This window comes from Hemicordylus capensis, chromosome 6, assembly GCF_027244095.1.
Source record: "Hemicordylus capensis ecotype Gifberg chromosome 6, rHemCap1.1.pri, whole genome shotgun sequence".
Lineage (NCBI taxonomy): Eukaryota > Metazoa > Chordata > Lepidosauria > Squamata > Cordylidae > Hemicordylus > Hemicordylus capensis.
The window spans coordinates 160582428-160595401 of NC_069662.1; the positions used below are offsets into that span (position 1 = coordinate 160582428).

A 12974-nucleotide genomic window follows, 5' to 3' on the forward strand; every position below is an offset into this window, starting at 1 on the left:
GAAAAGGAATTTCAGTAATGTATTTTCTGGTCTAATTTTAATGAATTGTTTATGCTTTGGGAGGAAAGAGAGGGGTATATCCTTAGAAGAAGGGTTCCCCCCACCCCGCTTTTTCTTGATAGGTTGTATTTTATTATGTTAAAGTTATGCTTAAGGGAACCTTTTTATTTATGTTTTCTTTTATTTTTCAGTTATACACATATATAATTGTTAGCCTTGATTATGTCACACGCAATGCAGTAATCTTATCAAAATAAAAGGAAAAAGGAAAATGTATTCATTTTCAGAAGATACATATTTAATTGCACTATAAAACACTTCCTACTTCTTTCTAAGATCCTTCATCCGTTTCTTTCTTAGTTTTCCCTGGTTATTTTTTGGGGTGGGGTGGGGGTGGAAGGCTGTATTCTCTTAATGGTAAAAAATGAAATGTTAATTAAATAAAAACATTTTTTTAAAAAAAGAATACATTCTTCATAAAGTTATGCAAGTTTGTTTGTTTTTTAGTAGCCATGGCCCTGACATAAATATGCTGCTGTTAATACGGATACGGCGGGTATGTATATACCGCTTTTCAAGGGTATAGGCTCAGTTTTCAGAAAGCGGGGTGATGTGACATTCTAGTCGTGTTTTCAGCCCTCCTGGAAGTTGTGGCCTGCATGTCCCACAGGATCCTGCCTCCAAGAAGGGCATTTTGTCATCTTTCCCTCCGGCGCCAGCCACCAGGAGCAGATGGCTATGTTTATCATCCGTCAGTCAAAAATAAAAAGCGTATTCTGGTTGGCTCAATGAGCCACTCTAATTGTTTAATGCACTGCACTTTGATTAAGCTTCTGCATCTGGGATCCATTTCCATAAGGCCCCATTTGCAGAAATGCAACCTTGCTGTACTTTGAGGTGGGTGGTGACGGCGAAAGCCGGAGGAGGTATCTTGTTCTTAATGGACGAGTCCTGTGAAAATTAAGCGTCATCCACAATTTTGATTATTTGAACTTTCACCTCAAAAATTTGGGGGAAAGGGGCAAACGAGGGGGAAAACTAGGGGATAGCTGAGGGGAAGAATGATCTGAAAGGTTTGAGAGTTTGCCAGTTAGTAGCACCTTCTTCTTCTTTTTTCTTTTTAAAGCACTTGTTTTTAAAGCACTTACTTCTGCCATCATGACACGGTATGGTTCTAGGGCAGAGGTTCCCAACCAGAGGCACTCCAGATATTGCTGAACTACAACTTCCATCATCCCCAGCCACAATAAAGTGTAGCTGGGGATGATGGGAGTTAAAGTTCAGCAACATCTGGAGGACCAGAGATTGGGAAACGCTGTTCTAGGGGCATCCTGGGAGTCAAAATGGTGCCCACCAGCAAGAATCCACCAAGTAGGGCGTGATTGTTCCTGATGGTTGTGGCAGCATTAAGAAGTGAAAACAATGGAAATCACTGTAGTGTCCACTATCCAGTCAGCCTCCCAGAATGAGCTTTCACAGTATCAACAATTATTAATAAATAATAATTATTATTATTATTATTTCTTATTTACACAGTCAGACAGGTGTTATTGACTGGTTTGTTTTATCCAGACACCGAGTCCTTCCCAAGGACCTGGGATGGCTGAATGTTATTATCAATATTGTTCTTGTTGTTATTACAGATATTGTTGCAAAATATAGGCTGTTCCCAGTAAAGCTGCTTTTTGTAATTGGCTGATGGTGATTTCTGTGGCCCCTATGGTGTTGAGGTACTTTACAAGGTGTTTTGGAATTGCACCTTGGGCGCCAATTATTACTGGGATTATTTTGGTCTTCTTCTGCCACAGCCTTTCAATTTCAATTTGTATTTTGTTATTTTTTTCTATTTCTTTTTCTTCTATTCTGCTATCCCGTGGTATTGCTATGTCGATTATTTTAACTTGTTTTTCTTTCTTCTCGACTACAGTTATATCTGGTGTATTGTGTGGCAGATGTTTGTCTGTTTGTAGTCAGAAGTCCCATAATATTTTTACATCTTCATTTTCTACAACTTTTTCAATTTTATGGTCCCACCAATTTTTGGCTACAGGTAGCTTGTATTTTTTGCAGATGTTCCAGTGTATCATCCCTGCTACCTTGTCATGCCTTTTTTTGTAGTCAGTCTGTGCAATCTTTTTACAACAGCTGATTAGGTGGTCCACTGTTTCATCTGCTTCTTTACAAAGGCGGCACTTGCTGTTTGTGGTGGATTTTTCGACCTTTGCTATTATTGCATTTGTTCTTAGTGCCTGTTCTTGTGCAGCCAATAGTAGACCCTCTGTTTCTTTCTTCAAGTTGCCATTCTTAAGCCATTGCCAGGTCTTGGTGATGTCTGATTTTCCACTTATATTGTGCAAATATTGACCATGCAGGGGCTTATTTCTCCATTTTTCTGCTCGCTTCTTGACTTGTTCTTTCTTGTAGGCCTGCTTGGTTTCATTGGTGTTGAATAGTTTCGTGTTATTGACCATTTGAAGTGCATCTTCTTCACTGTCCTTGATATATTCTTCAAGGCCTCTTTTCTCCTCCTCTACTGTTTGATGGACTTGCAGCATTCCTCTTCCACCTGAGCTGCGGGGGAGGTAGAGCCTATCTACATCACTGCGGGGGTGCAGAGCATGATTGATAGTCATTATTTTCCTGGTCTTACGATCTAGCGTCTCTAGCTCTGCCTGGGTTCAGTCTATTATTCCTGCAGTGTATCTGATAACAGGTATAGCCCAGGTGTTTATGGCTTGTATGGTGTTCCTGCCATTGAGTTTGGACTTTAGGATTTCATCATCATCATCATCATCATCATCATCATCATCATCATCATTATTATTAATTTTTGAAACAAACAAGAAATAACTCTGAGCCAGAGTGGTACAGTGGCTAATGTGCTAGACTAAACTGGGGAAATCCAAGCTCAAATCCCCATTCAGCCACAAAACTCACTGGGTGTCTCAGGAACAGTCACTTATCTCTCAGCACAACCTTCTTCATAGGGTGCTGGGAGGGTAAATGTAACCATGTTCACCACCCTGGGTTTTTTGGAGGAAGCAAATGCTATACATGTAAAAGTAAATAAATCTATATAAGCCACAGGCAAAACAGAGCCCAGCTAAAAAAAGTGGAGACCAAATGCATTCGCAATTGGGCAGCTCTGTCTGCCTATTTCAAAAATGCATACAAAAATACTAGAAAAAAATTACAGGTTTTTCAATGATGCTTGCTGCAGCTATGAACCATCTCCTATAACTTAGAAGACACCATGGGAAGCAAGGATTGATGCTCTTCCTACTCCTGCCTGATGAACAGCTGGGTGCCATTCTCTCTGCCCACCTTGTGTGCCCACCACTTAGCTTGGGTGTCTGTCCTTGCAAGGAACAAAGGTTGTTTTTTTAAAAAGAGAGAGATCACTTCTTTAATCCTTGCCCAATGAACCACAACACCCAATGGGAATATTAATGTTACAGATACTGGCGAGTGAACAACCTGGTTAGCTGTCTGCATAGCAAACAGATTTTTAGAATGAGTTTTATTCCAACAGAATCCATTTCTTCTCTGCACACACCCACATGGAAAGCCACTTTTGCAATTATGTAATAAGCAGTTTAGTGCATGCATACGTCCTAACAGAACTTTCTGGCTTCTTCTTCCAATTTCTAATCAAATTAGTCTAGTCTAATTAGATGCCCATCAATGCCCCCTTCTCTCACCAAACTTTGCCCATCCATGTCCCCCTTTTCTCTCCCTCATGCCAAGCCTGAGCAATTGGAGAAAGAGAAAGCACGGAGGAGAAGGGGGAAAAAGATTAAGAAAATCTCTTAAGTGTTGAAAAGGACTGGGAAAGGGAAATGGTGTGGGGGAATGGGTATGAAGAGAAATGACTAGGGGAATGAAAGGGTGTGAAAAGAAATAACTGGGGGAAGGGAATGGATAAATGTGTGAGGAAAGTGGAAATCAGGTGAAGGCTGTGGTGAATGAAAAGCTGAAAGAAGGAGGAAAATAATGTGAGAGGCATACAGAGAAGAAAATAAAGGAGGGAGTGGGAGAGAGGAGGAGGAGGAAGAGAGAATCTGAGGGGGAGAAATGGAAGGGGAGTGAGAGAGAAGGTGCAGAAAAATAGGGAACGAAGTGCAAAGTAGAGAAAGCTGAGGGAAATCAGTTAGGAAGTAAGCGTGAGAGAAAGGAAGAGCAGAAGAGGAAAATCAAGAAAAGGCAGCTCAAGGCAGGGGCGGAACCACCATTGTGTGAACGGGTTCAAAGAACCCAGGCCACCAATGAAAAGAGCTGCCAAAGCCCACAAGGGGGAGAAAGGAAATATATGCTGTCAGGCAGCAAGCGCTGCCTGAAATGGCAAGGGAAGAGCTCACTCAGGTTATCCCCAGCCCGGGCCACACCCCCTTTGCGCAGGACATCCCATACACAGGGGCATGGCTCGGGCTCTGGAGAGCACGAGCAAGCTCTGCCCTTGTTATTTCAGGCAGCACTTGCTATCTGAGAGCATGTATTTCCCTTTCTCTCCCTTGCTGGAGGGGGAGAAAGAGAAATACTTGCTGCCAGGCAGCAAACAGAGAAGAAAATAAAGGAGGGAGTGGCAGAAAGGAGAGGAAGAGGAAGAGGAGTTGGAGGAGGAAGGAGGAAGAGGAGGAGGGGGATTCTGAGGGGGAGAAATGGAAGGGGGATGAGAGAGAAATGGGGCATAAGAATAGGAAATGAGGTGCAAAGTAGAGGAAGCTGAGGGACATCCAAGAAACAGTGAGGAAGTGAGCGTGAGAGAAAGGAAGAGCAGAAGAGGAAAATCAAGAAAAGGCAGCTCAAGGCAGGGGCCGAGCCACCATTGTGTGAACGGGTTCAAAGAGCCCAAACCTGGCTGAAGGAAAATCAAGGCAGAGGAGGGAAAAGCACCAGGGGAAAGGCAAGAGAACTGGAGGAGAGGTGCGTGGTGGGGGAAACAGAGGGAGGGAGAGCTGCTCAGGCAGGAGCAGAAAACTGAGCAGGAGCAAGAGCCATCCCATCTCCTCCCTCTTTGTGCAACCTTTGGAAAGGAAGGTGGGGAAAGGCACTTTGCAGCAGCCCCCCGGGCAGCAGCCCCAATGCTTTGCTCCTTCTTCACCTTCCATCTGATCATTTGAATGAGCCATGTGCTGCTTTCCCTGGTGGTGATCCCCACTGGGCTTACTGTTCTGAGGCCCGTGCTTCCCGCTTCTCTTCTGGGCAGAGTTCTCTGCTCAGAAGCAGAGGCGCTCTTAGCCCTGGACTTCAGGGCCAATGTCCAGGGACTCCACACCCCCTGCCCGCCCCCCGCCCCCCACAAATCGTCTTTAGTCTGTCCTGGGTGGTGTGGTTTGTGCCCTCGAGAACCTACATGTTAAAAAATGGTGCTTAACTTGCAACCGCGGTGGGGGGTGCTCCAAAGGCCTTTAAGTCCAGGCTCCAAAATTACCTAGGTGCTCCTCTGCTAAGAAGCGGGAAGGCCACACATATTCCGAGCTGTTGAGGATTCTGCTTCCTCACAGAGACTCTATGAGGAAGCAGAAGCCCCCACAGTCTGGAAGTCAGAAGCAGGAAAGGCAAGGCAAGTGGCTGGCTGGACCAGCTGGTAGAAACTTGAGAAGTGGCTCACACTTCGGTCAGGTTGGGCGGGCTGGCAGCGGGGCAAGGGTTAAGTGTGCTCTCTTCCCCATAACCCATTTTTCTTGATTAAAAAAATAAATAAATAATTGAACATGATAAAAACAAGTTACAGCTTTTCTTACTTTTCAATGTCTTAACACAGCCAGGAGAGAGTTCTCTCCTGGCTGCGCCTGTCTTCGCTGATCGGGCTCCACACCCACACATGGCCCTTTCTCCTGGGCTCTCTACACCCTCCTCACAGAGTGTGGAGGCAAGCAGAAGAGTCCAGAACCCAAAGAGCCCAGGAAAGAGGCGGGGGAGAGAGGAGGAGATATTCCCCTTAGGGGATGGAGCCACTCTGGGAAGAGCAGAAGGCTCCAGGTTCCCTCTCTGGCATCTCCAAGATAGGGCTGGGAGAGACTCCTGCCTGCATCCTTGGAGAAGCTGCTGCCAGTCTGTGTAGATATTACTGAGCTAGATGGACCAAGGGTCTGACTCAGTATATGGCAGCTTCCTATGTTCCTATGAGGAGGAAGCAGGACTGGACTTCAGCCAGCAGCCCACTGACTATGGAGTTCTACCATGGGGGAAAGGAAGCAAGAACCGGGGTCGCAGCCAGGTGCCCTTTGAAGGAGCAGGCTAGGGCCAATTGCTAATTAATTATGGAGGCAGGCTGCTTAAGGGGAAGAGAACACAAGAGATGTGGGAAAACTTGGGGTTCCATGAGCCTACTTACTTTCCTTCTTGCTTGCTCTCTCAAATAAAACCTGGCAAGGAGGGAGGCCAGCAGCAGCCAGGTTGCTGCCTCCACCGTGGGGCCCCCGCCCTGCTCTGCATCTGACATCAGATGCGGGGAGTGGTTAGCCACGCTCCCACATCTGACATTTTTGAACCCATTCACCCAATGGTGGTTCCCCCCTGGACAAAACAACTCGCTCCTCAATTCAACCCAAATGGCAGTTGATTGAACTTGCATTGCCTGTTCAAAATTGGTGCCTACCTCTACAGGCCTTGTGATTGGCCAGAAAGCACCTCAATCATCCTATTGCTTATTCTATTGATAGAGAGAGTTTGGAAGGCCCACCCACCTTTTGAAAATAAAGGCATTATTTCTAATTGGATGTTAAGGTGTTTAATATTAATTGTGCTATGTTAATTAGATTGCTGCAAGTGGCAGAGGCTGCCGCTCCCAGAGCATTCAAGATTAGAGCATAAGTAGTCCACACAGAGCACAGAGAGGGAGAGAGACAGAGAGGCAGGCAGCCACAGGACAGAACAGAAGGGCCGGATAAAGATGTTTAAATTCAAAATGGCAGCTGTGTATACTGAAATGGCAAGTGGGTGGTGCCCACTCAGCCCTTAGAGAGGAATCACCACTGCACTGCAGGACCCCCAAGGTAGCACTCCTCGCATGCGAGGCCAGCAAGACAGGTGGACCTGAAGGGTTTCAATGTGTGGATGAGACGTTGGTGCCGGGAGGAGGCGTTTAGATTTGTTAGGCACTGGGACACATTTTGGGGCAAGCAAAGCCTGTTCAAAAGGGACAGGCTCCACTTGAACCAAGATGGAACCAGACTGCTGGCACTTAAAATCAAAATGGTCGCACAGCAGCTTTTAAAATGACGCCTGGGGGATTGCCAACTGGCTGGTATATGATTTGGCAAGCAAAATCCCCTAAGGTGAGAGGGTGCAAATGTTTCAGATGAACCAGAAAGGACAGAGCAGAACCAGGAGTAGAGCTGACAGAAACACATGGCAGCTGGTCAAAAGTAAATGACAGTAAGAGAGACAGAACACACCAATGCCAGGTAACATACTCAGTCTCTGAGCCAAGATGGTGCTTGGTTGCTAATGAAAACATAGATCTAGTGGACATAATAGAAACCTGGTGTAATGGTGAGAACCAATGGGACACTTTTATTCCTGGGTATAAACTCTACAGAAAGGACAGGAAGGGGTGGATTGGGAAGAAGGGATAAAGAAGGGATAGAATGCAACAAGCTAGAAAACCTAGGAGGACCAGAGTCCTCCACAGAATCATTATGGGTGACAATACAAGGACTGGAAGGAAATGTGTTACTGGGGACCTGCTATCACCCACCAGATCAAAATGCTGAGAGTGACCTGGAGTTGGAGAAGCAAATCAGAGAGGTGTCAAAGAGAGACAGGGCTGAAATAATGGATGGCTTCAATTACCCTCACATACTGGGCAAATTCACATGTGAGTATTGACAAAGAGGCCAAATTTCTAGAAATGCTAAATGATTGTGCCTTGGAACAATTGGTTACAGAGCCAACCAGAGAGAAGGCAACCTGGGACTTAATCCTGAGTGGTGCCCAGGACCTGGTGCAAGATGTCAGAGTTGCAGAACCGTTGGGGAACAGTGACCATAGTGTGATCCATTTCAGCTTGTATGTGAGTGGAGCATTACCAAGGAAGTCCAACACAGATGTGCTGGACTTCAGAAGAGGAAACATCTCAAAAATGAGGGGACTGGTAAAAAGGAAGCTGAAAGGGAAAGTTAGGAGGGTCATATCACTCCAGAAAGAATGGAGCTTATTAGGGGTGTGCAATTCGGATTTTCGGTGTTTCGATTTGGATCCGAACCGAAACACCCCTGTTCTATATCTGAATATGGCCCATCCGAATCACCCCTGATTCGATTTGGATTCGAATTAATCCGAATCCGAATCGATTCGGATTAAAAACCGGGTCCCAGGGGCAAAATAGTGGGGTGGGGTGGTAGTGCCCAATGGGTGGAGGCTACCACCCCAATTGCAGAGTGATTGGGCAGAGGGCTGATTTTTGGTGAATTTCTGAAGTTTACGCGTTTTTAAGGTTTCCCCCCATTAGGTATAATGGAGGGTGTATCGCTTCACGTCGGGGGGAAAGGGGTGGCCTAGAGCGGTGTGGGGTTGGTGGTAGTGCCGGGTAGGGGCAAGGAAGCTACCTGAATTTTTTCAAAGGATTTGGGCAGAGGGCTGATTTTTGGTTAATTGTTGAAGTTTACGCGTCTTTAAGGTTTTTCCTCATAAGTTATAATATAATGGGGCTTTCAGCAGCCCCATAAGTTCACTTGGGGGGTGCTGGGGTGGCCCAGAGCGAGTGGTGGTGTAGTGCACATAGGGTGCCAACCACCCCCATGGGTTTCTAACCCATGGCGTACAGGGTTATGTTGTTTCTGAGGTATTCTGAGTGTGGATTCTATGATAGCAAATGAGATTTTCAATGAGACACCATGAATCCACTCTTATTTGCTATCATAGAATCCACACTCAGAACACCTCAGAAACAACAGAACCAAGTACCCCATGGGTTAGAAACCCATGGGGGTGGTTGGCACCCTATGTGCACTACACCACCACTCGCTCTGGGCCACCCCAGCACCCCCCAAGTGCACTTATGGGGCTGCTGAAAGCTCCATTATTATACCTTATGAGGAAAAACCTTAAAGACGCATAAACATCAACAATTCACCAAAAATCAGCCCTCTGCACAAATCCTTTGAAAAATTCAGGTAGCTTCCTTGCCCCTACCCGGCACTACCACCAACCCCACACCGCTCTAGGCCACCCCTTTCCCCCCGATGTGAAGCGATACACCCTCCAATATACCTAATGGGGGAAAACCTTAAAGACGCATAAACTTCAGAAATTCACCAAAAATCAGCCCCTTGCCCAATCATTCTGCAATTGGGGTGGTAGCCTCCACCCATTAGGCACTACCACCCTACCCCACTCTTTTGGCCCAGATCCCACGTTATGCCCCCAATCTGCCCCAAAGACACTAAAACTTCAAAAATTCACCAAAAATCAGCCCTTTGCCCAATCCCTCTGCAATTGGGGTGGCAGCCTCCACCCATTAGGCACTACCACCACACCCCACTATTTTGCCCCTGGGACCCGAAATTTGAGTAGAAGAATTTCAGACCTTTTTGCATTGAAGTCAATGGGAGGCAAAAAGGCGGGAAATTCAAACAGACGTCAAAATCCCAAAATCCGAATATTTGGAGCCCAAACGGAGGTGATTCGGTTCGGCTACGAAAAATTTCGGAGGGCCAGAAGGGTGATTCGGTTTGGATCCGAATCACCTGAAATTGGCTGTTTCGGGTACAGATCGTTCTGTACCCGAAACGTTTCGCACATCCCTAGAGCTTATTTTAAACCACAATAAAAGGCAAGAGGAAAGAGACATAATCAAAGATACTTACTCAATATATTTCATCCCTTCGTCCGATCGTGCCATGAACACACAATTGGTTAAAATAGTGCACATAATAAACATACTGAATAATGTAAAGCTGTGAGTTAAGGAAAGAACTTGAAATCTGTAACACTTTCTATAAAAATCAGCGTTTAACATATCTCTGCACTAGAAACATTACATTCCTCCTGTATTTTTGTGACACCACTTAATTAACCATAAGCACATAAAGTGCAAGTATTATTATCGCCTGATGGATATACCAAAACTGTCCAGTCAGGAAACAAAGACTTGTGCTTACAGTAAATCAATATACCAACATTCCATGGCCAAGAGTGGGAAATTCTCCAAGCAAAATAAATTACCTTACACAAATGATGCTGATCGTGTTCGAATATTAGCACTCAGATTTTATCTATCCAGTTCAGACATTTAGACAGGGTTTTGGAGCACATGCAGGGGGACAATTCAGAGGGACAATTCACACGCTATTTGAGGACATGTGGAGATCATGTCAACATGTCTTTCAGTGACATCTGGCAGGTGAATTCTTACCATGGTGCCATCCTCCTCATGTGTAGAGGAGCCTGTTCCTCTGAACTGGCTCAAATACAAGTTACTCAGAGAGAGAGAGTTAGAATATTTTCTTTGACAGACTTCAGTAGCATCTCCGCTATGCTGCACTTACCCCAAACTATGACTTGGAGGATTAGGAATGTCACAGTTCAGCTGGTCCCTCCTCCATATAAATGGTCTATACCCTGGTCTATACACATAGTAGAATAAGGCGGTAGAGTTTTGTAGCGATAGAATTGGCTATACCATGTCAGACTACAGGGGAAGAACCACACACTTCTGAATGTGTCGAAAAAATAAAATAAAAGTAAATAGAAAATGGGAAGAAGGCTAGGACAGAACTAGATTTGTGCTAGATTTGTCCTTGTGGGGCATGTTTGCATGGGAAAGCATTGAAGAGAGCATTCCCCACTTGCATTCCATAGTAGGACTCTCCACTCTGCCATCTCAGGGTTCTGTTACCGTATTATGTTGCATGCATAGACCAAGTCTTAAATATAGTGTACTGAGGATAAAAGTGCACCCAAGGCAGGGGAAAAGTAGGGAGAGCATGAGGTGAGATGGTGAAGCAGTCAAATTTATATTCTGTTAAAAATACATTCAGACACCAGGTGCAGATTCCGCATAAAACAGGGGTTCTCAAACAGATGTCATTGGACTACAACTCCCATCATTCCCACTCACAACGGCTAAAGACCACTGCAGTCCAATAACATCTAGGCTCCTGTTATGAAAAAGAGATAGAAAAAGGAAAGAGTCCAGTGAAGGAAAAGGGATGGGATAATGCCTAGGAAACAAGACAAGACAAAACTGCCAATATCAAGCACAGGGAAGCCTACCCCTCTGTAACAAGATCTCAATGTCCTCACATAGGCACTTGTAAATGGAGCACTAAACAGTTGCAATTGCTTTATAGTGTCACCCATGCACGGAGTGGGGTGGGTCTACAGAATAATGTAAAGAAAAGAGAGATATCTCTGCCCCAAGGTGCTTACAATCTAAGTTTAGACTTCGGGGGGGGGGCATGCAAGACACCACAGGAAAGGAGAAGCAAGATAACAAAGGATGGATGCAAGCAAATGCAATTGCTTAGTTGCCAAGGAGGGTGAAGTGGTTCAATCACCCATTTCATGGAAAAGATGCATTTGGGAGGAAGAAAGGGAGAGGCTGCACCATGTTCCAGGCATATCAACCAGCAAAGAAGAATGGGAAAACTTTTAAGAAAGAAGGAATGCTTCAGACAGGGTGGTACAGTTGGAGACACTGAGGTCCCAAGAAGTGTACACATTCTGACAATTGGTGACAGATCTGAGGATGCTGCTTAATGTTTCTGCAGGGCCAGTTAGGGAGGTGTCCAGCAATCCCTCTTGCAATATTAGCTTGGATCAGTTTCAGTGTGTGACTCCTGAGGATGTGGGTAAGCTACTTGGAGCTTTATGGCCTACCACCTCTTGTTTGCATCCTTGCCCAACATGGCTGATTTAATCTTGCAGGGAGGTTGCTGGAGCTGGCTTAGTTGATATTGTTAATACCTCACTGAGGGAGGGCAGGATGCCACCTTATTTGAAGGAGGCAGTGGTTAGACCCGCTTTTAAGAAGCCACACTGGATCCCCTGGTGATGGATAATTATAGGCCAGTCTCCAACCTCCCACGGTTGGGAAAGATGACTGAGAGGGTGGTGGCTGACCAGCTCCAAGTAGTCTTGGAGGAAACTAATTATCTAGACCCATTTCAAACTGGCTTTAGAGTGGGCTATGGTGTTGAGATGGACTTGGTTAGCCTGATAGATGACTTTCGCTAGGGAATTGACAGAAGGAGTGTGACTCTGCTGAATCTTTTGGATCACTCAGCGGCTTTCGATACCATCAATCATGATATCCTTTTGGATCGCCTGAAGGGGATAAGAGACACTGTTTTACAGTGGTTCTGCTCCTACATCTCAGGCAGATTTCAGATGGTGGTGCTTGGTGACAGTTGCTCTTCAAAACAGGAGCTGCTATACGGAGTCCCTCAGGGCTTCATTCTGTCACCAATGCTTTTTAGCATCTACATGGAACTATTGGGTAAGGTCATCCAGGGATTTGGTGCTGGGTGTTATCAATATGCTGATGACACCCAAATCTATTTCTTCTGGTCAGCGATATCAGAAAATAGCATTAGTCCCTTAAATGCCTGCCTACAAACTGTAATGGGCTGCTCGGGGGATAATAAACTGAAGCTGAATCCAAGCAAGATGGAGGTGCTCATTGTTGGGGGTCATAATCTGCAAGATGAATTCAAATTTCCTGTTCTGGATGGGGTTACACTCCATGAGCAGTTCAGAAACTTCAATTAGTTCAAAATATGGCAGCCAGATTGGTCTCTGGGGTATTCCAGAGAGATCACATTATGCCTATTCTTAAATAGTTGCACTGGCTACCGATATGTTTCTGGGCAAAGTACAAAGTGCTAGTTATTACCTTTAAAGTCCTAAGTGGCTTAGGTCCACGTTACCTGAGAGAGTGCCTTTCTCTACAAGATCCCTATTTCTCATTAAGATCATCAGGAGGGATCCATCTTTGGGTGCCACCATTTCATCTGGTGGCAACCTGG

The 12974-nt window shown here is 45.3% G+C and overlaps 1 protein-coding gene across 13 annotated transcripts in view; it reads right to left on the minus strand.

The window, feature by feature from the left end:
* Window positions 1–12974, minus strand: part of LOC128329198 (sodium channel protein type 5 subunit alpha-like) — a 371320-nt gene that overhangs the window by 252763 nt on the left and 105583 nt on the right. For all 13 annotated transcript variants that reach the window (XM_053259890.1, XM_053259889.1, XM_053259895.1 and 10 more), the window contains one exon: window positions 9813–9894. In XM_053259890.1, coding sequence (XP_053115865.1) covers window positions 9813–9894 — 82 coding nt within the window. The remainder of the gene's footprint in view (window positions 1–9812; window positions 9895–12974) is intronic.